At 46.3% G+C, this 27,964-nt stretch overlaps 1 protein-coding gene across 1 annotated transcript; it reads left to right on the top strand.

Annotated features, from left to right (window-relative positions):
* Nucleotides 1–468: 468 nt before the first annotated feature.
* On the top strand, nt 469–16,638 carry LOC129346340 (pleckstrin homology domain-containing family A member 3-like). Its single transcript, XM_055003686.1, has 8 exons — nt 469–534; nt 1,375–1,491; nt 3,403–3,558; nt 6,206–6,342; nt 10,309–10,476; nt 12,609–12,652; nt 14,571–14,719; nt 15,741–16,638. Exons 1-8 carry the CDS (start codon nt 495–497, stop codon nt 15,800–15,802), a joined length of 873 nt encoding a protein of 290 aa, XP_054859661.1. The 5' UTR covers nt 469–494; the 3' UTR covers nt 15,803–16,638.
* Nucleotides 16,639–27,964: the final 11,326 nt, after the last annotated feature.

Here is a 27,964-nt window from a genome sequence, read left to right as displayed (position 1 = left end):
ATAAAGTTGATTAGTCTTAAAGGTGCTGCTGGACTCTTTAGTATTTTGCAACGACAGACTCACACGGCTAACTCCTTTGGACTGATTCCAGGACGACTCTTCCCTGCGTTCCGCCAGCTTTAGCCAGCTCCAACCACGCCTCCTTCAGCCGTGACCGCAGACCCACATAAGGCGATTCCACTACATGGACTCCCAAGACCAAGTTACCAATGGGCATGAGAACTACATTACCCATAGGGCCATCAAAGGAGAAGGCGCTATGCCGATTGGTCTGCCTTTCTCGCCCCTCTTGACCAACTCCTACTCTGATTGGTCACTTCTTCGGGTAATTCCCCGCCTCGCCACTGCGGCGTCCAATCGTCCCTTTTCCTTTTGGTCCCCCTCGCCTGTTCTTATGAGCACCCGCCTTCATTCTGTCCTGTGATTGGCTGAATCTTACCGGCTCAGCACCGTCATTGGCTAAGCTCAGTCAGTGTCAGTGAGCCGTGCTGGTGATGGAGGGAGCGCTGTTGAAATGGACCAACTACCTCTCAGGTGAGAGCCAGCTCGGTTTTGTCCTTCTTTACCTGGCCACACTCACCTGTGGGCCTCCCCTCCTTTCCCGTATCCTAGCAACATAGCTGTTCCATGGGGAAGCTCTGAACCCAGGAATCTGGACGCCTTCCTTCCACCCACCTTCCTAAATCCCCCCTAGACATTCCTTTTCTCCTTGCATGATCTGTCCAGAAGCCTTTCCCAAAAGGCTTCTTTCTAGGGAGTGGTATCGGTCTATTGCTTTCAGGATGCTGATTTTTTTAAAAAAAGAGTATTTTATTTGTTTTAAAATATTTCCTGGAGTTTCCTCTGTTAGCTATGCTGAATGCTGGATTGGAATAGAATGGAATGTAGAAAGCCACAGCCACAAATATAACACAATAGAGGCACAAACGGTAAGAGCAGTGGAGCTACCCTGCACAGGGGCGAAATCAACAGCAGCCTGTACAAATATAACACAACAGAGGCACAAAATATAAGAGCAGTGGATAGGGTTGCCAGCCTCCAGGTGGTGACTGGAGATCTCCTGGAATTACAGCGGATCTCCAGGCCACAGAGATCAGTTCCCCTGGAGAAAATGGCTTGCTTTGGAGGATGGACTCTATGGAATTATACCCAGCTGAGGTCCCTTCCCTCTCAAACCCTGCCTTCCCCAGTTTTCACACACACACACCCCAAATCTCCAGGAAATTCCCAATCCAAAGCTGGCAACCCTAGCAGCGGAGCTTCAAATTCCCTGGTTTACCATAGGCCAGTGCAGCAAAGACAAGCCCACATGTTTTGGACGACTGCATGACCAGAAGATACTCAGTTCTTTCCATTTCTCTCTGTCTGCTTCAGGTTGGCAGCCACGGTACTTTGTGCTCGAGAACGGCATCCTTTCGTATTACGACTCCCAGGATGATGTGGGCAAGGGAAGCAAAGGTAGCATCAAGATGGCTGTGTGTGAGATAAAAGGTAAGCTGAGTTGGTTCTGACGGAGGGGCGGGTTCACAATATAATTTGTCAAAATGGTCTGCAAACTTTGGCAACAAAGGAGCCGGATTACTTCAAAATTCAGAGCAATAAATCAACAAAAACTTGTCTGGATGTGTTCCTTAGTTTTTGCATGGAGGCTCAATTATTGTTTTCAGAGATGAATTATTTGGTTTACCGTAGGCAAGATTCTTTGGAAGAGTCAATAATGCTAGGAAAAGTGGAAGGCAGTAGGAAAAGAGGAAGACCCAAAACAAGATGGCTTGACTCAGTCAAAGAAGCCACGTCCTCCAGTTTGCAGGATCTGAGCAAGTCTGTTAATAATAGGACGTTTTGGAGGTCTTTCCTTCATAGGGTCACCATAGGTCAGAGGTGACTTGACGGCACATAACACACACAAATCAGCACAGAGAATGCTTTGCTTAACTGAAGCTTTGCAATATAACATTAGTGATCATGGACATGATGTTTAATAATCCATAAAGTTTCCACAGCCCAGACACTGATTGTTGTCAAGTGGCACATGCAAGGACTTGCATAAAGTAATAAATATGCACGGGAGCTCCCTGCAGAATTGCTTTTGTCCTCAACCAGAAATCTGTGCATGGTTTGCATTTGGGTTACTGGTAACTGTTCTCCTCTACCCTTTCCTTTTCTATAAAGCTACACTGAGAGCCTAAATAGACATTACAGACTGCACCAGTTTGCCACAGCGGCTTGCACGTATGCTAGAGCTTCTAGTTCCTGGTGGCAGTTCAGAAGTAAACATGCAGCAAGGTTCAGTTGGCGTTGGGACTGGTGCACCGGAAAAGGAGGAATTCCTGCCTCACCAGCCTGGGGGCTGCAGGGGAGCATTACTTTCTCTGTGGCGCTCTGACACTGTCAAAGCAAATACAGCCCAAGTCAAAGAAAACAGCACAAGGGAGAAGACAAGGAATGTCTCCTTTTCCCATGAGAAAGTCCCAATCCAAATCAGCTCCATGTTTACTCACAAGTTGCCACTAGCAGCTAGCAGCTACAGTATAGTTGTTTGTACCCTTGGCAAACGTGCAGTTCGTAATGCCTCATTAGACTCTTAGATGCCCTTTAGTCCAATTCAAATATTTGCCTGCCATTCCAAATAGAGATTGTTCTAGCACTCCACCCCTTCTTTATGCCTTAATTTAAAGATTTCCTTCTTCAAAGAACCGTATTTGGTTCCATTTGTTTGCAGAGGCATAAATGACAGAACCCTGATGTATAGACATTTGGGTATGTGGAAGACAGGCCCAAGAAGACTGAATTGTTTTTGAGTCTCAGATACTACAGTCTACGCCATTCTGTTCCATATGATCCCTCTGAAGCGGTTTTACCTTGCTTTCCCCCCAGCTTCAGGTCTCACCATCTTCCTCTCCCTCTAAGATCTTTGCTGTATATTGATATTTTATTTATTTATGTCATTTATAGTCCACCTTTCTCACTGAGACTCAAGGCGGATTACACAGTCTGAGCTTCGTACAATCGGTATTGATAGAAAGGAAATGATCTATTGATATGGGAACAGTCAGAGATTCTGTCCCCAAATTATTTCAGGGTCATTCTGAATCCTGCAGTATTCCTTGGTGCCTCCAATTAACCCAAAGTATATATTCCTGGCCACTCACCTCTTGTGGATTAGTTACTCTTTAGACCGCCCAATACTTTTAGAATCAGAATAAAAAGAAGGTGGGTGCCTGGTTCTTCCTCAGGGCGCCATCATTGACCTGGTACAGATTCTGCAGGGTGGTAATTAAACTAGGTTAATGCAAATGGCAAAGGTGTGATCTTGTGTGCTCAGAATATGTGGCAACAGAGTCACTGACATTTCAGCTTTCACTGTCTGTTTTGGTTTTCTGATATTTTCCTCCCATGTAGTACACACTACTGATCCCACTCGTATGGAATTGGTCATCCCAGGTGAACAGTACTTTTACCTGAAGGCGGGAGGTGCTGCCGAAAGACAGAAATGGCTGGTGGCTCTGGGCAGCTCCAAGGCATGCCTTGGGGACAGCAGGAGCCAGAAAGAGAAAGGTGGGTTCTTTGCAAACGTGTTTGCAGCCTTGGGGGAACTTAAAATAGCAGGGATTGTGGTTAGAGATTAGGGAGGATCTTGGCAGAGATGGAGGCTTGCAAAACTGGTAAACTGGGATTAGATCAAAGTGCTTAACTCTCTTCCTTGGCAAACGTCTCTAGGTCTGTTCAGTTGTCTATCTTTTTGAGTGCAGCATAGCTTGAGCTTGGGTTTCATACCTTCTTTCTATGGTTATAGATCCAGAGGAGTTAGCCGTGTTAGTCTGTAGCTGCAAAATAGTAAAGAGTTCAGTAGCACCGTTAAGTAACCCACTTTATTGTAGCATCAGCTTTCGAGAACCACAGCTTTCTTTGTCAGATGCATCTAACCAACTTTATTGTAGCATTAGCTTTTGAGAACCACAGCTCTCTTTGTCAGATGCGTCATGAAGACAAATGCCATGTTTTCTTCTGTGTGGGGAAGTTAAGGCATGTATGCCCTTCAGGCAATGGTTAAGCCTGCCCTAAGGAAGTACCAGAGCCTGCCATGGAAGGTGGGTTTTGCCCCCTCTAAACTATGTCCCAGACAGCAGGATGTTGCTCGGTCACTCCAAGACGTGCTGGAATGTTGAGAAATGGCTGGAATGTTGAGGGATGCTATGCCGCGAAGAGCTTCTATGAACTTACTTTTAATGTTTTTATTCTCAAGCGTTCTGTGTTTGGCAACATCTGGAAAGAAAAACAGCAACTGAAGGAAGCTATAAAGAGTGTGGGGGAAAAATGGATTGCACCTTAGTTGCTCCTGAACCATTTCGGTTTTGGCCCTGCCGGACTAGATGTATCTATCGAGGGCTTGTTTGCACAAGCAAAGATACCTGTGCTCGTTAAAGATGCTGTTATCTTAAATAAACAACATTTATTTACCTAACCAGAAATCCCTGGGTATTTTAAGCTTCACGCCCTGGATCATTTTCTGGTTTGGTTATGCTCACAGCAACCTTGGCTGTTATGATGCTTACAGACTAGTCTAATACTGAAATATGCCACTTCCTTCTTCATCCTGGAATGGTTCGTGTCTATTCTGCTTGGTTACATTTATTGTGGTTGTTTTATTTACTTCATGTATACCCTGCTTTTGTCCCCAGCGGAGAACCCAAAGTGGCTAACGTTGTTCTCCTTGCCTCTATTTTATCATCACAACAGCCCTGTGAGGTAGGTTAGGTTGAGAGCATGTGACTGGCCCAAGGTCACCCAGCAAGCTTTCCTGACAGAGTAGAGATTTGAACTTGGGTCTTCCAGATCTTAGTGCTACATAGTTGGGCGCTGGGGCATAGTCTGCTTACTGACACACAAATTCTTCTGGGATAGCCACACAAAGTCTGTTTCACACCTGAAGATGATAGTGGAGTGGTAGAATGAATTTTAGATCGGAAATCCAGATTGAATGGTTCTTTGCAGGAAAAAAATCCAACCAAATAGGAAAGTTAGCTCAGCAGGAACAAAGTGTTTGTATCTCCCCATGCCTTTTTTCTATTTGCTTGCTATGTTGGTTTTCTACTTGCAAAGAAGTTTAACTAAGGGGAACATTCCAAAAAGATGATCCTCCCCCTGGCACCTGAAATGGCGCAGTCCGTTCTCTCTCCTTAGGTATCTGCCTCTTCATTCCTCTGCGTGTATGAAGAGGGCCTTGCTTTGTGGCAGCAATAAACAAAACCGGGACTTGTTGCACCATAAAGATTTGCAGCTTTATCATTTCATGTTGTGCTGTGATAAATCTGTTACCCTTAAATGTGTGACAGGATTCCTTTTTGGTTCCTGCTATTTGTAGATCATCTCCCAAATCCATTCTTTTCCGACATTTGCTAATGTCTTCCATTTTTTCCACTCCTTTTGCAATAAGGCACAAGAGATTGCTGTTGTTATTTGCTGCCCGGTGCCCTATTGCAGGTATACTAAGCGACAATTCTGTGATTTACACAGCTTGCTTCCTTCTTACCGTTGGTCTTTCATTCTTCTAATAAACAGGAAAATGTGTATTGGAATGATGCTGGGAGGGCAGAAGTCTGCGAGGTTTGGAAAGCTGATGGCGCCTAGCAGGACTCATTTCGAGGGGGAACGCACAGGAATGCAGTTCCGGCAGTTCCCCAAAGAGGTCACATAGCAGGTGGCCCCACCCACCTGACTCACAGCCATTTTGAGCCCGTCTCGGCCTGGATTGGGGCTGAAATGGCCAGGATCGGGCCTCTAACGGGTGGTGGATCACTCTCCCGCTTATCGCTGGCCTGATCCTGACCATTTGGGGCCCCTTTTCAGCCATTTTCAGCCCCTTTTTGCCATTTGGGCCCCAATTTCGGCCCTGAATGGCCAGGATTGGGTCCAAAACAGCCAGAATAGGTGACGTCAGGGGGTGTGGTATATGCAAATCAGTTATACTAATGACACACTTCTGGCGATGGCAAGAGGTGTGGCATATGCTAATGAGTTATGCTAATGAGCTCCTCCAGCTCTTTTTCTACGTAATGACCCCTGGTGCTTAGAAGTTTGGCCTTGGGGTGTAGATGTAAATATACCCACAGCTGGAGAGGACACCCATTTGCTTATCAAGCAGCCCCTTAAAAGAGCATTGGCAGCATTCATATAAATTCACGTGTGTACGTATCTCCTTCAGATCAGAATCTAAGCCATGAGTCGTTGGGGCGGAAGCTGTCCGAGCTGCGGCTATACTGTGATGTGCTGACGCAGCAGGTGCTGGCTGTGCAAGAAGCGACACATCCCCAAGATAACGGATCCCCACTCGACATCCAGGTAGGGACATCGCTTGAGCTCATGGTGTGTGTGTGTGGACTGTTAATCGATCCAGTTGCATGCAACAGGGTGGCTTGTCAAGAAAGTGACAGTGGGATTTTTTTTCTTTTTTAAATTAATTTTATTTATAATAGAACAAAAAACAGAAACAGTTGAGAATACATAGAACCTTGTAAAAACTATTGAATAGATCTCACCGATTATACAAAATACAGTAAATTAGATAATAATAACAGAATAAAGTACATGACAGGTATAAAATAGATAATATTGCCCCTCTCCCCCTTTTCCAAACCAAAAATCTAAAATGTTATTATGTTTTTCATCTATTATTAAAGAGCCCAGAAAGATAAGTCTATAAAGCACAAAGGTGGTAAGAAATAATAAACACATATTATGTAGAAGTAACCATACAATAGACAAAAATATTATTTCAGGAAGAAAGATAAAGAACTTAACAGTCACTATTAATAGCCCAGTATCAAAATGAGATTTTCCGATAGGGGAATTTTTAATACGACTCTGCTGCCAATTTATAAGTTCCCCTGTTGTCACTTACCCACATATAGTTCAAGACTCCAAGACACCATATGGGAGGATCTCAAGCTAAATGAACCTTCTTGGGAGAGGACACTGCCTTGAGGTCCTGGCAAAGCATACATTTCTGGGTGATTGGCACCCAGTGATCTGAGCCCTGGTTATTAGGCGTTACTGTCCTCTTTTCCCCTTAGGTAGACTAACAGAGTGGGTTTTGCTTAGGGGGAAAAGGATTCAGTAAATATCAAAAGATTGGGGCTGAGTTGGATTGGCACCGAAGGGTAGGCTGTAGCAACAGAAGCATATTTTTGAGCAGAAGGGCAGGGAAATGATTCAGTTCTCATGGCAGTGTTGGAAAAGTACCGTAGGCCTGTGGGATGCCACTGACTTCATTATTAGAATACATTAACACCCTTGCTCTCAAAGCTGAGGCTGTGGTGGTTCCACCCTGTGCCTTCCCCAGGGTTGTAAATGGGGCAGGGAAATTTCTTGTTGGTTTTGTAGCCATGTTCTCACAGTCCCACCTTTTTAAACAATACCTGTTTAGCTCCATGGAGAGACAGTGTGGTGTAGTTGTTAGAGGGTCTGATCAAGATTTGGGAGACCCAGGTTCTAGTCCTCACACTGCTATGAAGCTTGCTGGGTGGCTTTGACCTGGTCTTTCTCTTGGCCCAACGTGGAGGGGGTGGTGGGAGAGACTGAGACTTGGAAGAGCTGCTATGAGGGAGCTAGAGAAGATCCTTAAAGATGTCTCTCTGGGCACCAAGATCAAGACAATCCAAACTACAGTATTCCTCATTACTATGTATGGATGTGAAAGTTGGACATTTAAGAAAGAAGCCACGTCCTCCAGTTTGCAGGATCTGGGCAAGTCTGTTAATGATAGGACGTTTTGGAGGTCTTTCCTTCATAGGGCCGCCATAGGTTGGAGGCGACGTGGTGGCACATAACATACACATACCCTACCTCACAAGATTGTTGCGAAGGTAACATTCAGAAATGGAGGACGATGTACACTGCTATGAGCTTCTTGGAAGAAAGGCAAGATGAAAATGTGCTGAATGGAGAGAGAGAGCGACCATCAACTTCTCTGGTGTTATTTACTTCCTTACTTTCTCCACAATGGGGACCCAAAGCAGCTGATAGCATTCTCCTCTCCTCCATTTTATCTTCACAACCACCCTGTGAGGTAGGTTAAACTGAGTGTATGTGACTGGCCGTAAGTCACCCAGTAAACTTCTATGGCAGAGCAGGGATTCAATTCTGGGTCTCCCAGATCTTGGCCTGACACTTTCATCACGAATGTGGGACCTCATTCTTGTAAAGTAATTTCCCCCAAAGATCTTCCAGAAGAGCATTCCTGCATTCTGGTGCTCAGCCATGAGACTCCCCACAGCACTGCTATATTCCCTGGGCATGAAGCTCAGCAATTCTTGTGGATGTGAATTGGAGCAGGGGGGATTCACTTACGTCTGGGCTGCTGCTAAACTTTATCCCTGGACCTGTACAGGGCCTCGTGCATTGCTGCTGCTGGCTTGCCTCAAAGCCCTTTACATTTACAAAGAACAGGGAGACCTTTGGCTTAAACACAGACAGATCCTGACATCAGTGGCCAAATTAACTACTTATGTGCATAACAGACCAACAGCTGACTTTTGGGGAAAATGGAAAGATTTCTTTGATTACATAGGTAAGATAAATTAAGGCAACTCGATACAAGAGAAAAAGATAAAACACAGGGGGAATGATTAATTAAAAATAGTTGATATTAAAGTTTGGGTTTAAGTAACTAAGGAGAGGGAAGGAGAGCTATTATACAATTAAGTTGTGTTGTTATATATTCTGATTGTATCTTTCTGTTCGTTTAATCCAGTTTTTAAATGTAGTGCTTGTATAAGTTTTTATGCACTTCCTGTTGTTACATCTTTTTAAATAAAATTCTTATATATATTAAAAAAACGCACACAATTTACATGATCACCTGCAGGATTTTAGCGGTGAGGTCGAATCCTTACCTGTTGTTTGATGTGGGAGCAGTTTGAGGCAGGACTGGAGTTTAGCAGACAACGCTGAGCCTGCTGGGTTCCTACCTCTCCTTCTAGCAGAATGCTGAGTGTGTTTCTGAAGGCTCCAGAATGGAGGGGGTGGCGGGAGAGAGCCAGCAGCCCTGCTGCCTGTTCCTGAGTTCCTTGCTATGGTTAAGGAATCAGAAACCTTATGTTTGCACCCACCCACCCTCCCAGTGGATGTCTTAGGGCCAAGCTACACATGACGAATGACACTTGAACGGCAAGTGGATTGAGTGGAGGGCAAGTGAACAGGGAGAAATACACTTGCCGTTCAAGTGTCATTCGTCATGTGTAGCTCGGCCCTCAGCCAGCTTCAAACCTGGGTAAAAATTCCGGGTGAGTAAAGAGCCCTGTAGCCTTCATTCTTAATTGCAGTTAACTCAGGAGGCCAGATCCTGCCCCATATCTCGAAGTTCAGTCTTGGGAATCAGTTCTAAGATTGCTAGTAGTCCTGCAGTTCTTTCATCCTGAAATTTTGCATGCACAATCACATCTCCAAAAGCGCTCTTCGGTTGCTCATGAGGAGCATATAACAAACTACACAGTAACCCTAAAGCCAGAGGTTATCTTACTAAATTTCTGGCAGGATAAAACAAGTCCTCCCTCTCAGAAAACTCTGATAGCTATACTCCTATCCCCTGCGAAAACAATTATTGCATCCTGCTGGAGGGAGAAAAAAAAACTCCACAGATTTCATCCTGGCTTCTAAAAATTTGGGATTACTTCACCATGGAAAGGATTTCAGATCATATTACGCTAACAGAACGACCTAACTGCAAATCTACTTTTATGAAAATTTGGTTACTAGTACTAGAATATTTGGAAAAAAATTGAATTCAAAGGCAGAACCGATTCAAAACAATCATATTATGAAACTGTGAGCCTTTTGTAAAATCCCATACTCTTTTCTGTGCTTGTTCATTTTTTATTTAAATAGCCTTGTATTAATCAAACAAGTTCAGACTATGTTATTAGCATGCACAGATGTTTATACCTGTAATTTGGCAATGTTAGTCATCAAGCTTTGTCAATCGTATTATTGTGATTTATATAGGCATTGCAACAGACTTTAAATAAAAATTCTTTAAAAAAAAGATGCATGAGAAAGAGAGTTATACTATCTCCACAACTGAGGGCCAAGCTACACATGACGAATGACACTTGAACGGCAAGTGTATTCCTCCCTGTTCACTTGCCCTCCACTCAATCCACTTGCCATTCAAGTGTCATTCGTCATGTGTAGCTTGGCCCTGAAAGTTCAGTTGGTCCTTAGATGGAGGCTGTTTAAGTCAGACTGCAGTTTTGAGGATCCAACTAAGCAGGCAGACTCTTACCATTTTCTTTCGCCTTGGCTCCCCAGAAGATGAACGAGGCTTCATCCTTGTTACGGGCCACCTGCAGCCAGTTCATCTGCACGCTAGAAGAATGCATGAAATTTGCCAACACCCGGTTGGCTCCTGAGCTGTACTGCCCTTCGGTCCCCCAACCTTCTGATTTTGTGGGCACCAAACTCCCACATTCCCATCGGGTACGTTCTGTTTCTTTGTCAATTAATTCATCACCATTTGGATGTAATATAAGCAAAATGGATAATGAGAGTCCAAAAATGCATTAGCCAGAATTTTTCGTGCGGTTGATGGATTTCTTCTCTGTCCGGCTGAATGCAGTGCTTCCCTTGGTCATAGATCCAGAGGGGTTAGCCGTGTTAGTCTGTAGTTGCAAAATAGTAAAGAGTCCAATAGCGCCTTTAAGACTAACCGACTTTATTGAGGCACAAGCTTTCGAGAACCACTGCTCTCTTCGGCAGATGATGAAGAGAGCTGTGGTTCTTGAAAGCTTATGCCACAATAAAGTTGGTTAGTCTTAAAGGCGCTACTGGACTCTTTACTATTTAGCCAGCAACTGAAATTCAAAGAAGGCTTTGCCTTTTTCCTTGTGACAGCCTCTTCCGGTCTTTTGAAGAGTGCAAACATGTCTCCCTAGAGTCTTCTTCAGGCTTTTCATTATAGGACTCTTTTCCAAAGCCTTGACCATCTCGGTTGCCTTCCTCTGGACCTGTTCCAAGTTTGCCTGTGTCTGTATTGAAGAAACTGGACATAGTATTCCAAATGTGGTTTGACTAATGTGAAGCAGAGATCTTCGGTCTTTTGATCGCAAACTAGGTTTTTTGTGAATTCGTCCTCAAACTGCAGTCAAACCATCTGACAATTGCATACATTCCATAGTATGCACAGGCCAAGATGATCACGAAACAGGGTTTTTTAATGATATTAAAATTAGATTTATTTTTTTTAAGGAGAACACAACATAAAATTAAGAAGGGCAAAAGAGCGAACACAAAATACTACTGCCAGATGAACTAACATCCCAGGACAACAAAAAATGTTTTCAGCTGGGCTGTCTCTTCTATATACTATCATTGCTCTAGCTAGAGTTGTGTCCAGAGACAGCAATGGTTTTATCTGACTGGCATTTTCTGCCTAGATCATTTTAATGTTTTAATATTTGTGCATATGTTTACATGCTAGAGTGTTTTATATGTTATATCTGTATGATTGTAATGGCCTTTGGCCCCAAACAATAAATTTATCATTCATTCATTCATTCATTCATTCATTCATTCATTCATTGCTCTATAGCAATCACTGTTGCGATTGGACTGGCTTGTCCACACAGGAAAATCCAGTCGCAACTGATTGCCGTAGCGCATTATCCAGTAGGTGTGTGAATACAGCCCTGGTACTGTATTCCTTGATTCCCTGATCAGGGTGCTGTAACAGAAAAGACCATGCGTTGGATCTAGACTGAGGGCCAAACTAGATGTTTGCTTTTTGAAAGAGTTGAGTCCAGGTTTCCCGCAGCCACTCAGCAGCTGTGGAGAATAGCTTGGTGAGGCACCGCAGGCGAAGAAGGGCTCTTGCCTCCCCTGCCCCCAGCTGTTTTGCTGTACCCAAACAGCACATGGGTTGGAGGATGTCTTTCCCTGTTCTGTTGCTCCATGTGGAGTATTCTATGCGTGCAGAGAAGCATAAAATGGGGAAGTAGCTCCCTCTCTCCCAGTATAAGAAAACAGCTTGGGGGAGGAACGCAGTGGCGTTCCAAGCGTAAACAGGCTGTGCTTTATTTTTTAATAGCCGTTCTTTGAAGCTGCTGCGCAACTCTTTAAACAAAACTGCAACTTTTTTGAAAAAAAGCGAACATCTAGTTTGGCTCTAAGTAGGCAGTTTGCCCTGGTTTCCCTTTCCTGTTGCAGATTCCCCTTCATTTTATTCCTCTGGGTGCCCTATCCCCCAAGAGCAACATTTAGTGGAGATCAATGTGAGGGGGGAAGGTCCATTCTGCTGTAGGAAGATCCAGTCTGGATCCAACCCCTGTCTCTGGCCTTGACCCACCTTACTTGTGAGGATGCACGGAGCAAGGCTTCTGAAACAGATCTTTACCATATGGTAGGGGTTGCATGGGAGCAGGCAATCGTTCCAGTTAAAAAATGGTAATTTACCAATTGTTTTCAAGGTCTGTTGAGTCTGGAGCAATGATCCTATCCACATTTGTGATTGGGAAGGTAGAATGTAAAGCATATTATTCAGGCGTATGCCAGTTTGGAATGAAAGTATGCTAGCTTGTGAACATGTCCTCATTTTCTTGTTTACCCCCTTGTAGGTAAGACGCTCTATGAGCCATACAGGCATAGTCTCCTCGGACAGGTAAGCAGGTCAGGGGGAGATAAGCTTGATGAGATGTAAGGAGTAGAGATGGGCACGAACCGGGGGGGGGGGGGGACGAACTATGTGGTTCATGGTTCATCACATTTCACAAACTATGAACTGTCACGAACCTTCCCCGGTTCGCGAACCAGTTCGTTTGGTTCATGAAAACGTCACTTCCCGCTCAGCAAATCGTCACTTCCGGGACAGCAGAAGGCCACTTCCGGGTCAGCAGAAGGTCTGCATGAAGTCCATCCCCTGTTGCCTAGGAAACTGATTGATCAGCGCCAGGCTGTCTGCATTGATGAACCAAATGAACCAGCCTAAAGTTCGTGGCAGTTTGTCAGAAATAGGCTCTGATGAACCACCGGTTTGCGAACCACGAACCAGCCTGGTTCGTGCCAAACTTTGATTTGTACTTTGGTTCGTTTATGCAGGTTAAGCATTTATTTGCAATTTGACCTAACCTCATTCTGCTTCTCTTAGCTGGGAGGGGCAAGGAGTAAGGCACTGAAAGCACACCCTCTGATCACTGGAAACATCACCTCTGGGGTCTGAGTCTTTTTTCCCAGCCTTTGCCACACATTTCCAAGCTATCTTTAAAACCATAAGGGCTGGAAACTTGTTTGTGTGTCTGATTTCTTAATTTTAAAAACAAGCTGAGGTTATCAGCTAAATTTTGCTCATAGTACTATTTATTTATTTACATTTTTAAATAATCCGCCTTTCTTACTGAGACTCCAGGGAGATTACAGAGTGAGTCAGTACAGCCAATTTCAAAGACATTTCAATAAAACATGTAATATATACACACACACACACACACAGACACGTGTCGTGACTGACTCATCAACGCCCAGCCCAAACCCCTGGACCTGGAAGTGTGAAATTTGGGGAGAACATTCCTTTCATGATGTAAATGCCCATTAAGAAGGGATTTTAAGATATTCACCCCTTAAGGGGAAAAAAAGAAGTAAAATGTGTTTTCCCAAAGGGATACAATTTCCCTCTGTGGCTGGCAGGCTGCTGCCTGATTGCGCCCCCACTCACTGCCAGCTCGGCCACTCTTCCCTGATTGGGCCAGCCTTTCAAGGTCATTTGCTTATGCAGGCTAATTGGGGCTCACAACATTCCACACCTCATCCCCCGCCCCCGACAGGTGGAATGCAGGTCATTTGCATATGTGGCCTGATTGGTCCTCACTCCCCATATTCTAAACAATATGCAGTTGCTATTGGGAGTCATTGAGTGTGTCCTGAAGTAAATGCACCTCCCAGTCTTCCCCTAAAAGTAGTTAAATACTGTAGTGAAGCACGGGTATCAAGCTAGTGGGTATATACATGTAAATTTGTAAAGATTTAAAACTGGCAGAAATCCAATACAGAGTTGAAGAAATGCTGAAACAGAGCATAAGCAATTCTAGGACTGATGTTAGACAACACAGAACTGCCCAGTAGGATCATAATTATAGTAGTAGTCTGTGGTCTGCCATACTTACATCAATGGTAGTAAAGTCCCTCCGTACCCCTTTACTGAAGCATCTCTTTAAACCATTTACTTACAACACAGCCTATTACCCGTTTAAGAAATCCCTCCTGAATAATATGGTTTTTGCACAGTTTGTGGAAAGCTAGGAGAGGGGGAGTTTTCCTAATCTCTTCAAGTAGACCATTCCATAAAGTTGGGGGGCCACCACAGAGAATGCATGTGTATTGGCAGTGGGGAAGTGTGGAAGTCAATGGTTTAACAAGACTGGTGTTCATTTTAGGCGGCACACAAGGCAAAAAGTCAACGGGAGCCAAACTCTCTTGCATTGCAGGAGGAAGCCCATAAGCTCAGTTTTTTCACCCACCCTCCATTGACAAATCCCTCTCTTTATGAACTGCTTACGTATTATTCTTTCTCATTTCCCTTGCAGAGCTCTGGAGCCAGCTAGGATCTCTCCCAAGGGCACCGTGACGGTTCTGCGCAACTTGGAGGAAATGGTGATGCTCCGCTCACAGCAGTGGGGGCAACAGAATTGCCGGTCGGGAAGCCCCACTGGCACCATCGTTGAAGAAGCAGCTGGTAAGGAATGCCCCGTTTAACTGGGTGAGGTTGCTTGGGGTGGGAGGAGTACGGCTAGTTGGTAAGTGTGCTGGCTCACTTCCTCCGTTCTGCTCTGTGCATGTGTGTGGGGGGGGGAGGGTGTCCCACTATGGGATTTGAGCCTGGAGGGTTAGTTAGTTGGCTTGAGTGCTCCGTTTCAGTTGAATGCAGGGCCCCACGGCAGTTCCCAATAACACAAGAAAAACAAATAAGAGTCTATTTGTTTTTCATGTGTTATTGGGAGCTGCCATTCAAATGGCTTCAGTATAAGACAGCTCCGTGCGTCTATTTAATAGATGCACGAAGCTGTCTCATACTGAAGCCATTTGAATTATAAATAGGTCTTTCCTGCAGTATATGCTGTATTAATTTTTTTTTTTAAATTCGAGACTGGGTTAGAAATGTGATGTATCCCACTCTCTCTTCTCCCTCCCCTTTTTTAAGCTTGGAAGCGCGTGTCAATCACTCCCCACAGGGCTTTTTTTCAGTGTGCATGAGAGTAACTTACCTGCTTTTAGAGGAACCTGCTACCTGCTCAGAACATACTGCCTCTTGACGGGAAAGGAAGCCCAGCTCAGGAACTCGTGCAGAGATACAACTGGCCACCTCCAAAGATGATGTATCAGGAGAGGTTGAATGCTGTGATTGCCCTCAGTGCAGAGATGGGGCAGAATTACTCACATTAAACATTAAGGACACATCGATTATAACACAGGATTGGAAGCCAAGGTTGAGGGGGAAAAAAACACACCCATGGGCAAGCTGCCCAAGAGAAGCAGTTTACTTTCCAAACCATATGCCCCTCTCCAGCCTTTCTGAACTTAGCTTCGGTGCAGATGCGTCACACATCCGTGATCTGGGCAACTTTGTGGTTAGAATTCCCATTCTGCCTAAATTTGTCTGCATAGGGAGCGTGGCCTACCTTGGGAATGGGCTGTGAAAAGGACTCGGTAGATCACCGGTGGGTCTGACACCAGTTTCTTCTTCCTCTCCACCACAGACGACCCATCGCCAGCGCGAGACTCGCCAGCGGGTTCAGCCGGCGGAGACCAGCGAGTGTAACCTGGGCTCTGGTGCTGCTTCAGCTCTTCTGGACAGTTTGCTAGTTAACTAGCTAGAACAATTGGCCCCAGGTTCCCTCCCTAGTTTAGGACCAGCCCAGGCCTGCAGGGCGTGTGGCTGAATGCACCCCATGGGGTCGGCAGGCCCGATGGGCAAGGAGTAGGTGCCGGATCGGATCTGTTCCGTCCCACTGTCTTGTGGTTGCCAGGTGTTCTCAGTTGCCGGGCCTGGTGCTGGATGTCTTCAAGCAAGAAGGGTTGGGTTGGGGCATGATGGAACGATAAGGAAGAGACGGCCTTGGGGAGAGCGCTGGATACCCGGGAGGTAGCTTCTCATGGGCCAAGCTGCCCAGGTTGCTTGCCACTGCCGCCTCACCTCCTGGTGCTCTTGTTAGCCGTTGGTTTCAGTCCCTGTTGGAGCTGAAGACGTGGCAGCTCACGGTCTGGGGTAGCTTCAGGGTACCTCCTCCTCTTCTTCAGGCTCAAGTCCATAGGAGAGTCCAAGTCTTTGTTGCTGTACTCCTTGCTGATTTGGAAGATGCTCTGCTGCCGGGTGACTGGATTGGCCAGGAAGCTGCTCTAGTTCTGTCCTCCAACATGAATGTCCTCGCTGTGTACTCTCCTCCTCCTCCTCCTTCACCAGAAAGCTCATCTTCTCCCCCGCCCCCCCCTCAACCAGCTCCTCAGCCCTGACACCGCTTTAGTACGGGAGGTTGCTGTGCCGGACATAGAGTTCCTGCTATGCTGTCCCTGCTTTGCTTCAGCCTTTTGCTGAGGGAGGTGTGTAGCCAGTGCCCAAGTTAGAGAGAGCCGCCTCTTTGGACAGCTGACCTCCCCGACAACATCTGGCTCCTCGCAGCTGCACAGCAGTCCTCCAAAGAAGACGTGAAATAACTCCCACTACTACTTTGGTTTATGTAAGTCATTGTATCCCGTGATACTGTCTGTCATCAATGTCTTTTTTTTTTGTTGTACAGCAGCATGGCAGGATGTTGAGGAGTTGTGTCTCTCTCGAGCCCATTCATGCGGAGAGCCCTGCCAAAGATCAGACTCTAATTTTGAATGAAGACTCTAATTTTGAAACAAACACAGCTTCCTGGCTATATGTTGGTGACTCCCATGGGAGAAGGTACCGTTGGGGCTTTCCGGGAGAAGCAGAGCCCAAAACAAAACAGCCGTCGGGTTTGAGGCTGCCTGAAATGGCTGTAGTGAGCGAGACGATCAACAGCTCCTTGCCCGCTACACAGAAGCAGAGTTTGCATGCACACCTGCATAAGGGAAGGGGGTATGTTTTCCTAAAGCATCGCAAAAGGTAACACAGAACTGGGACGCAGGTGACTCATAGTGGCAGCAACGTAGCAGAGAGCCGCCGGAGCTATTTCTGGCTTTCCTCTCACACTGTGCTTTCGTGCCTCTCCTGCGTGGCTTGCTTGCTTCCTTCGTTGGCTTGCATTTAATTTCTTTACTGGTTACTTTAAATAATTGAACGTGCCAGTGCTGGGCTTTTCCTGCAGCTCAAGCTGTTGGCAGTTTCCTAAGCAAAGGCAAGCCCACCACCACCCCCAAGACAAAAGATGACACACATTTATTTCCCTTGGGCATCAAGGAAGGGCGAAACAGGAGAGCTGCTCCAAACACATCAGCAGGCCAAGAGAAACACCACCGGCGTTCCTGCAGTATTTGAAGGGTGTGCAGAGCAGGGAATACATACAAAGCCAGCTGCAATGGGGAAATCCTGATTTAGAGCTGCTGGAAATCTCTCTAGAAATCAGTGGGGCTTGCTAAATCTGGATGCAAAAACCCTAAGCAAAATTCAACAACAGAAGAAATATTTTAACTTTAACATTCTTGATATGTTTATATGTAGGAGCCCCGTGGCGCAGAGTGGTAAGCGGCAGTACTGCAGCCCAAGCTCTGCTCACGACCTGAGTTCGATCCTGGCAGAAGCTGGGTTCAGATAGCTGGCTCAAGGTTGACTCAGCCTTCCTTCCTGCTCAAGGTTGGCTCAGCCTTCCATCCTTCCGAAGTCAGTATAAATGAGTACCCGGTTTCCTGGGGGTAAAGTGTAGATGACTGAGGAACGCAATGGCAAACCACCCCGTAACAAAAAGTCTGCCAAGAAAACGTCGTGATATGACGTCCCCCCATGGGTCAGTAATGACTCGGTTCTTGCACAGGGGACTAACTTTACCTTTATGTTTATACATATGTAGTAACATCAGAAGGACAAAAAGAATGGATAACATTAATAGGGGGAAAGAAACTAGAATGTAGTATAACAAATGAATATAGGCAAACTTAGACTCAACTTTTGTTGCCAAAAATCAAGAACAGGGTGCTGGGTGAATGGAAACGTAGACATATGCTTTTCGCCATCTTTCGAATGTATTATTTCATATAGTCTTGACAGCTTAGCAGTTTGGCAGACTTTAAGCCAAGTGTTAATATTCAGATTTTCAGTGGACTTCCAGTTCTTTACTATAAGCATTTTAGCTGCCAAAATGAAAGTGAGAACACTATTTAAGCTCTCGTTTTTCATAAAATTGTGACAGACACCAAAGAGAATACTTTTAGGGGATATTGGAAGTCTTAAGATTCAACATACAATTAATTTTGTGTTTGGTTTTTGTTAGGAAAATTTCACCTTTCCATAAAATTGCACCAGGGCGATTCACATTAAAAGTGCAAAATTCAATCATAAAAATACCTAACAACAAAATTAAAAGGGTTCAAAGGAATAAGGATTCCTTTTCAAGTGCAATCTCGAGTAGAAAAAGGTCGATACAGGAAAGCCTGCGGCGAGTAGGCTAAATGAAATTCCTGGAACTGAGGATTCAGAAATCAAGCTGGAAAGAGTCTTCACCAACCATACTTGTCGCGGTGTGGTTTTCCACAGCATTGCCATCTCAAATGAGGACTGAAGCTATTCGGGCTTCAGAGACCAAGCATTTTGCTTTAGTTAAGCAACAAATGGAGTGCCAGTCTGGAAGATACAACACTGGCATCACGTACAGGGGGAATTCAGCCCCCTTCATCCCAAGCTGTACACCTATTCCCGTATCAGTTTCATCCTCAACCCACAGCACTTCTGTGTTTTCCGGATTAAGGTTGTTCAGTGTCGCCCAGTCTTTTGCTGCCTCCAAGCACCAGGGCCGTTTTCACACTACTAACCTGCTTCCGTAACGTTGCGAAACATCGCGCGAAAAACGCGGAAGATAGCGTCTTCGCGCAAAACTCTTGCAAGAAGACGCTATCTTCCACGTTTTTCATGCGATGTTTTGCAGCGTTATGGAAGCAGGTTAGTAGTGTGAAAACGGCCCAGTTCGGTACTGCCAAACCCCTCTCTGAAGTTGGAAATGATAGAAAGAGTTGCTGTCGTCAGTATGTGGGTGATGCTTTTGCCCCAGATTTCCAGATACTCTCTCCCAGCATGTATGTATGAGACAGCATGAAGAACAAGATGATACGCTGAGTAACCCCCACAGGCCACTAGCCAGGGGCAGAAGAGACGTGTCTCAGTACCATCTTCTGAGACCTTGCCTCCAGGAAAGATCAAAGCCACTTCAACATTGTTTCCACCACGACATGGTCCTACTAGCTGATCCAAGAGGATATCATGGTCAACAATATCAAAAGCCCAAGAAGTCCAAAAGAAGCAACAGCTATGCACTCCCCCCCATCAATAGACCAATATGGATCATTTATTTATTTATTTATTTATTTATTTATTTATTTATTTATTTATGTCATTTATAGTCCACCTTTTTCACTGAGACTCAAGATGGATTACATAGTGTGAGATTAATGCAATATCAAGGACATTTCCATAAACAGTGTCATAGGGTTTTACAAAGACATAGCATTAGCAAGGATCCAATACAGAGATGAAGAACTGCTGGAACAGAACATAATCAGTTCTAGGACTGACATTAGATAACATGAAGCACAGGTAGTATATAGGAGTACATATTCAAAGCAACAGATAATATGCAAGGCAACATAGTGGTGAAGTCTATGGTCCCTAACTCATTAGCGAAACATCTGAGACCCCCCTCCCTACAATACAGCCCTCCTATCTGAGTAAAAGCCTATGTGAATAATTCAGTTTTGCATCATCTGCGGAAAGCCAGGAGAGTGGGGGCTCTCCTGACCTCCTCAGGCAGGCCTTTCCACAGGGTAGGGGCCACCACAGAGAAAGCCCAGGTGTGGGCTGCTGTTGATTTTGCCCGTGTGCAGGCTGACACCTATTAGGATGAATGAAGCTGCCCTGGAGGGACATAGGGAGGGAGGCGGTCCCGTAGGGTAACCAACGTAGCTTCAGTGAAATTAATCTTGGTACTAGGTCTCATCCAGAAATACCTGAAGTTGAGAAGCCAGCACCTTTTCCAGTACCTTACTTAGGCATGGTATTTCAGTCTTCAAGACTTAACAGCAAATATATTTAGAAAGGCTTAAAGGTTTAATCAGAGTAATCAAGTAAGCTCTAGTTGGTTAATCAGCGGGAGAAATCGTCGTCTGGAGCTGAGAATTAAAGACGTACCTGATGACTGGTCCTTAGTTGTGAAGGCTATGTTGGCTTCCTTCACATATGTTATTCCAGTAATTCTTACAACAACAAAAATAAAGCAGATCAGTATTATTACCCATATTGTTAGGAAATGGACAGGGTGGGGCTGAAATAGTGGGCTGCCTTTCCTAGCGAGCTTATGATGTGTGTGTGTGATGTGCTGTCAAGTCGCCTCCGACCTATGGGCGACCCTATGAATGAAAGACCTCCAAAACATCCTCTCATTAAGAGACTTGCTCAGGTCCTGCAAACCGGGGGACGTGGCTTCTTTGACTGAGGCTGCTTCCACACACGTTGGATAATCCACTTTCAATACTCTTTAGTGAACATTTGAAACTGATTTTCCATGTGCGGAACAAAAAAATCCGCTTCTAAAGGATTGCGAAAGTGCATTGAAAGTGCATTATTCAACGTGTGCGGAAATTGCCTGTGTCAAACCATCTCGAGTCAAGCCGTCTCAAGCTCATGACGGCAAAGATTTTTTTGAAACAGGAAATGCTTGCATCAAAGCTCAGTTTATTTGTTATCTTAAAATATATATAGGGCATTTAAAAAGAGTCTGGTTATGTTGGATTGTTCCATCTAATAACAAGGTGGCTTTGGGTTAAGTTAATTCCTTCTGTATCTTGGAAAGGTGCCTATGCTGTAGCATTAGGAATATGCAGATTTATTTCTTCTCGATTGATTGATCACTTACTTAAGTTAAAAGGAAGATGCTTAATCAACTAAAAAAAAAATCTAAGCTATTGACGGCATTTGCAGGCTAATCATATGCGCACTTTCATGGAGCTCAGGGATATATTCCCATGTAATTCTCCCTAGAAGCTAAAATGACAAAACTGAGGCTGTCGTACTTTGGTCACATCATGAGAAGATGAGATTCTCTGGAAAGGTCAATAATGCTAGGAAAAGTGGAAGGCAGCAGGAAAAGGGGAAGACCTAAAACGAGATGGCTTGACTAAGTCAAAGAAGCCCCCTCCTCCAGTTTGCAGGATCTGAGCAAGTCTGTTAATGATAGGACTTTTGGGAGGTTTTTCATTCATAGGGTCGCCATAGGCGACTTGACAGCACATAACAAAACACACAACTGTGTACAAGATTACAGCCTAGGACCCCGAACACCAGGTTGAAATCAACGTGGTGTGCATAATGCGCTAATAGCATCTTCCGTTGGTTTCACTGGGACATGATCATACATGCTGTGCCTGTAATATATGGGATGTTGAATCCCTCTGGTTTCCATGGAACTGGCTCCCAGGCAAGCGCGCATAGACTCTCAGCATGCCTCACAACTGGCTTTTGCAGCACCTGGCCCGTAGTCCTTAGGACTGGATTGAGAATCAGTGCCCCCCCCAGCTGAATTGTGGGCTTGCTTTTTGAATGCTGAGGACTTGCTGCTGCGTCTATTAATTTCCATTTTGGGAGACACGGCAAGCCTAATCTCCTTGGGGCTCTTTGACAGCCTGAGGAAAGAAAACCGCTGGGTTTTGCAAGGACTGCAGATTGTAAGATCTGTCCTATGGTCAAGCAGAGACAATAGCTTGCTGCAGAGCACGTTAAAAGCCAGGATCCTGCACCTTGAACATCTGTCACATTTTGCAAGATCGTAGATCCAGAGGAGTGAGCCGTGTTAGTCTGTAGTTGCAAAATACTCAAGAGTCCAGTAGCAGCTTTAAGACTAACCCACTTCACTATAGCATACTTTTTCGAGAACCGCAGCTCTCTTCGTTAGATGCATCTGACGAAGAGAGCTGTGGTTCTCAAAAGCTTATGCTACAACAAAGTTGGTGAGTCTTAAAGGCGCTACTGGACTCTTTACTATTTCGGAACCAATTTGGGGGAGAGGGTCCTTCTGCGTTGTGCTTCAGAAGCTGTTGGAGTCACCCAGCGCTCCCTCCTGTTGGTCTAAGCCACCACTTTCCATCCGCCCCCTGCAGTGCTCATCGACCCGCAGCTGCCCGATCTGGACCGAATCGAGGCCAAATCGGGCAGCTGCAGAGCACACGAAAGCTCCAGGGCCCTTTCTGCCCCCCCTCAGCAGCGCTTCTGGGGCCACAGCCATCCAAATCGGGGCTGGAGCAAGCGGCTGCAGAGCACAGGAGTGCTCCAGGGCTCTTTCACCCCCCACTCCACAGTGCTCCTGGGCCCACAGCCACCCGATCCAGCCTGAATCAGGGCTGAATTGGGCAGCTATAGAGCACAGGAGTGCTCCAGGGCCCTTTCTGCCTCCCCTGGCAGTGCTCCCAAACCCACAGCCCCCTGATCCAGCCCAAATTGAGCCCATTTGGGGCCAACTCAGCCTGCTGCAGAGCGCAGCCAAATCCATTTCCTAGAGCCCATTGTATTTTTTCTCACAACGGGCTTTGTTGCTAGTAAATAAATACTGACTTACTTTACAGAGATGTTGTAAAGATTATTGCAATACTGTATGTGAATGCCTTTGAACATTTAGAAGTGCGATATGAATGCTTTGAGTTAAAAAATGACTCCCGTATAGAATATATATCTCAAATCAGGAAAGGTACCAAGAAGTCTAAAAGGATGGCTGCATGGTTAAGAAGTCGAGTCAAGGAAGCCACAAAAGGCTTCTTGTAAAAAGCAGAAGGTATCCCTGACCTACTTGAACAGAAAGGAGCACAGGTTCTGGTGAATCAAATAGAAGTTGACAATAAGGCGAGCAAAAAGAGAATTTGAGGAAGCGGACTGCCAAAAACATTTAAGACAGTAAAGCATTTCTTCAATTGTTATCAGGAGGAGCAAGAAACTGGTTAGAGTGACAAAGGGATTGCTTTAGGAAGCTAGGGAGACGGCAGAGAAATTGAATGAATTCTTCTCAACTGTTTTCCACAGAGGAAAATGTATGGCTACGGTTGCCAACTTTGGCTTGGGAAATTCCTAGAGATTTGAGGATGGTGTCAAGAGAGAATAGTGTTTGGGGAGGGAGCTCAATACATGTGTGATACCATACTGTCCAAAGCTGCTGTTTCCTCCAGGGCAACTGAGCTCTGTAGTTTGGAGATCAGTTGAAACTGGGAGAATTGCACTTCCCACCTGGAGACTGGCAACCCTTTGTGTCTGAGGAAGTATCTGACGAAGGGAGCTTTGACTGTGGAAAGGTCATATCTTGGAAATCCTGTTGGTCTTTAAGGTGCTATGGGACCCAGATCATGCTGTTGGACTGCAGACCAACACGGCTACCCACCTGAAACTATCTTCTAGGAGAAAAAAGGCTGCCGTGGAGTATAGCCTCTATACCCCGCTGAAGTCTCTCCTCTCCCCACCACCAAATCTCCAGGAATTTCTGAACCCAGAGGTGGCACCTCTGGGTTGCCAGCTCCAAGTTTGGACATTCCTGGAGATCTGGGGGGGGGGCAAAGCCTGGAAAAAAAAGCATGGTTTGGGGAGGGAAAGGACTTCAGCATGGCATAATTCCGCAGAGTCATTTTCTCCAGGGGAACTGGCCACTGTGGCCCGGAAATCACTTGTAATTCCGGGAGATCTCCAGCCACCACCTGGAGGCTGGCAAGCCCATCTCCAGGTCAGCTGTTTGGCCGCTGTGTGAAGCCCTAGAGGAAGGGTTGCCAGCTCCAAGTTGGGAAATTCCTGGAGATTTGGAGGGAGAAACCTGGAGAAAGTGGGGTTTGGGGAGGGAAAGGACCTTGGCATAGCATAATTCAATACTGTCCCACCTCCCAGAGGAGCCATTTTCTCCAGGTGAACTGACCTCTGTGGCCTGGAGACCAGTTGTAATTCCGGGAGATCTCCAGCCACTACCTGGAGGATGGCAACCCTCCCTAGAGGGGCCAGAGGTCTGCGCCAGCGAAGGTCCTGCGGCCTCCTCCTCCTCCCATCAGCCGCCCTGTCCCTCCCAAGCAGGACGCTTCGCCTTTAAGAGGCCGGCGCCCAGCTCTGCCCGAGGCAGCCGCTCCAGGTCCCCCCGGCTCAGGGCGTGTCTGTCCCCGGAGTGACACCGGCTGGAGGCGGGGGAAGGCAGGGGAGGCACACCGGCCGGGAGCCCGCAGCGCGAATCCGAATTGCAGCGGGGCCGATCCGGGGCTGGCACCGCGAGGAGCCTCCTCGCCCGGGAAGGATGCGCCTCCTCCGAGCGGCGGCGGCTGCGGCTTCTGGCCGGGGAGCGCCGTGATTAGCCAGATGGAGCCCGGCCTGCCCGGCTGACGGAGCGGGGAGGAGCGGGCGCTTTTGTTGCCTCTGCAGCCCTCGGAGCGGCGGCGGCGGCAGCAGCCAGGGAAGGCGCCGGAGCGAGGTAGGGAGGGGAGGGGAGGGGAGGGGGCCAGCCGGGAAGGGGGGAGGGGAGATCTGCTGCAACTGATGGCGGGGGGGGGGTCCTTCAGATCAAAGGGGAGGCTCGGCGCAGCCTCTTCCTCCTCGCGCTCGAGGGATGCCTCTTCCTTCCCCCCTCCGCCTCCTCCCCAATATTTGGTGCTTCGCCCTCACGCACGCTGCCTGCAGGAGGCGAAAGGTAGGCTGCTGGGCGTTTGGACCTGGGATGCTGTCCGGTGCTGGGGGGAGGGGGGCTTGCCTTAGCCTTTCCCCTAACCATCCCCCACTCTTCCTTCTACCTGGCTGTAGGGAGTGGAAGGTGTGTGTGTGTGTGTGTGTGTGTGTGTGTGATGTGCCCTCGAGTCGCCTCCGACCTGTGGCGACCCTATGAATGAGAGACCTCCAAAATGTCCTATCGTTAACAGATTTGCTCAGATCCTGCAAACTGGAGGAGGGGGCTTCTTTGATGGAGTCTGGCCACCTCCTTTTAAGTCTTCCTCTTTTCCTAGAAGGAAGGAGAGGGGGGCAATTCAGAGAGGAAGACGGGAGTAGGGCTGGAGTGATGATTGATTTGCTCCATCTGGAGTGGCTGTCTTCCTCCCCCACCCTGCTCCTTCTCATCCTCCCCCTTGCCTAGAGCCAGAGAGGGGGATGCATCCATTTCAAGGCCCAGATGACTGTGGCTGGCTTTGTGACTGCTTGTTCTCTTCACCCGCAAAGTGGTCTTCCTCTCCCCCTGCGGTGTGTCTGCCCAGCCCTGGGCCTTATGGAGGATGCTGAAATAGGAGGAAAGGGTTGGAGGATGGAGAGGCAGATGGATCGAGATTCCCCAGGGATAGCAGCTGGGGAGGGGGAAGGGGAGACAAGGCCCAGGCTGTTCCATCCGCCCTAAGCTGGGGGGCAGCCTACCGTTCATGGTCCAGACCACGCACAAGACAGCATCCAGAGGTACCCTTTATTTGTTTAATCTTGACTAACCAGCTGCTTCATTTCTCTAGGCAGAGGGTGCCTTGTTTTAAACCTTCCTGAAAGCAGCCACCTCTGATGCAAAAACGGTGCCCCCTTACTATTAGATGTCTGGGACTGGCTGTGTGTCTTCCTGGTATTGCTGAAATACACCCTGCACATGCTCAGAGGCACTGCCTTTCTTTTTCTTACTGCTTCTGCATTCCCAGTCTGGCAGTCCGATTCCGGGCCTAAGAGGAGGAGGCTTAATAAATGCAGCCGCTTTAGCCTTTATATTCTGGTTAGAATCCCCACTTGGCTCGTAAAGTAAGGGGCAGGGGTAAAATCGTCTCTTCTGTTACTCTTTGGTCACCTGGGAGCAAGGCTCACTGACAAGGCTTCAGTAGGATTCTGAGTAGACCTGTTTAGGATTGCACGGCTGGTTGCTCAGTGGTGTAGGGGGGTATGGAACAAATTTGGGTTGGAATTTTCAGAGCACAACCCAAAGTGGAGATCTTTGATCTTTTCTCTTGCCCCAAGAAAAAGGTATGAACTGTAAAAGCCTGGGTAAAGAATGGGGTAGGAGTCTCTTTTTGCTGATAGCAAAAGATGCCCCCCCCCTTCTGCTTCTCCATCCATCTGTCTCATTTTGGATAATCTCCCTTTGTGCATTCAGTAGCCTTCTCCCTACCTATTCCTTGATTTGGGACGGGGACAAGATGAGAAGGAAACATCTCACAGCTGGGGCCACTTGATTAGAGGATGGGGACAAAATTTTGGGAATCCTGACCATGGAGGCAGGCAAACCATGTAATTTGCTTTCATATATTGTGTTTGGGTCAAGCCTAGGTGGGATGAGCGAGGTCTCAGAAGGGATAACCAGGGGTCTGCAGTACCTCTCAGCAACCTCTGAATGGCTAGATTGGGGCTGGTAATCTGGCACAGTAATATTACAGGTGCCATTTCTGCCACAAGCTTCCTGTGTGACCTTGGGAAAATCACTTAGCTCATGTAGGCCTCCAGTCTCCAAAGCAGCCCTGCAATAAGGGTATGCAATGTGAATATATTATTTCTCGAGGCACATACAAATATGCAGAGATATTTAGATTTAAAAATGTGAGTAGCTGCCAATGATATGTACATCCGCTAATGAGGTGTGGAACTGGAGGGGAAAGCTTTAAAAGAGGGGGGGAGTATGCGTACACTCTGCATTTCACGGTATCCTCCATCAGGGGATACTGTACGTTCCCCTTCAGTCTAGACAGATGCCAAAGGAATTAGACCATGCAAATCCCTTGAATTATTGTCTGAATGATGCTCTGATGCAATGGGTTGAAGGAGACTGGCTAACACAGGCTCTTGGGTCATGGAATCGAATGGGTCTATCTATATTCAAACCAGTACTCTCCTTTATCACCAAAATATAATCTTCATCAAGGCAGAGCTGAAGAAATACTTTAGTAGAACCCCTTGAATTCTTAAGTAGCTATATTTCATTGTGCAGATGATCGGAATATTGAATTTTTCTGTCTCTGCATCAAGGCCAATTTCTTGTTCTTCCTTGGATAAGAATTGCATCTATTTAACATGTCTGTGGGTTTGCTACGTAACTTTAGAATGTGCTCTTTGATGCAGAATCTGGAATCCTGAGAATCTCAGCTGCTGTTTCTTCTTGAGCATCTAGTCCCAAGCAGTCTGGAAGTATCCCCATATATCTTTTCCCTATCATTGTTTCCTTGCACGATGTGTTCAAATCATGCAGAAGGCTGACTAGTAGAACCAGTATTGCACCTGGTACACTTTAAGTCCTGTCTGCAAACTTCTTTCATTAAAAAAAATGTATTGGTACCAAATCCAGGATTCCTAGTTTTACTTGCTCTAAATTAGAGTCAAGTTGCTTGGTTAGTCTGCACTTCCATAAAATCAACTTAATTGAGGGATCATAGTGATACAACACATAATTTTCCAGTAGAAGGCTTTGGATTCAATCCATGGCATTTATACTTTTAATTTATTTATTTATGTATTTATGTATTTATTTATTTATTTATTTATTTATTTATTCAATTTATATACCGCCCATCCCCAAGGGCTCTGGGCGGTGAACAGTTAAAATCGATAAAAACAAGAACTAAAATCAATATACAAATAATAAAACAAATTAACAAAGTGCAGTGGTGGGGAGAACCCTCCCCCACCCCAAAGGTGGGAGGCCGACATGGCACCGCCCCCTTCAATCACCAAACGCCTGGCGGAACAGCTCTGTCTTACAGGCCCGGCGGAACGATAATATGTCCCGCTGGGCCCGGGTTTCCATTGACAGAGCGTTCCACCAGGCTGGGGCCAGGACTGAAAAGGCCCTGGCCCTGG

The sequence above is a fragment of the Eublepharis macularius genome, chromosome 19, assembly GCF_028583425.1.
Source record: "Eublepharis macularius isolate TG4126 chromosome 19, MPM_Emac_v1.0, whole genome shotgun sequence".
In the NCBI taxonomy this organism is placed as follows: Eukaryota; Metazoa; Chordata; class Lepidosauria; order Squamata; family Eublepharidae; genus Eublepharis; species Eublepharis macularius.
Note: the sequence above shows the minus strand (reverse complement) of the source record. Positions and strands in the feature narration are given on the sequence as shown.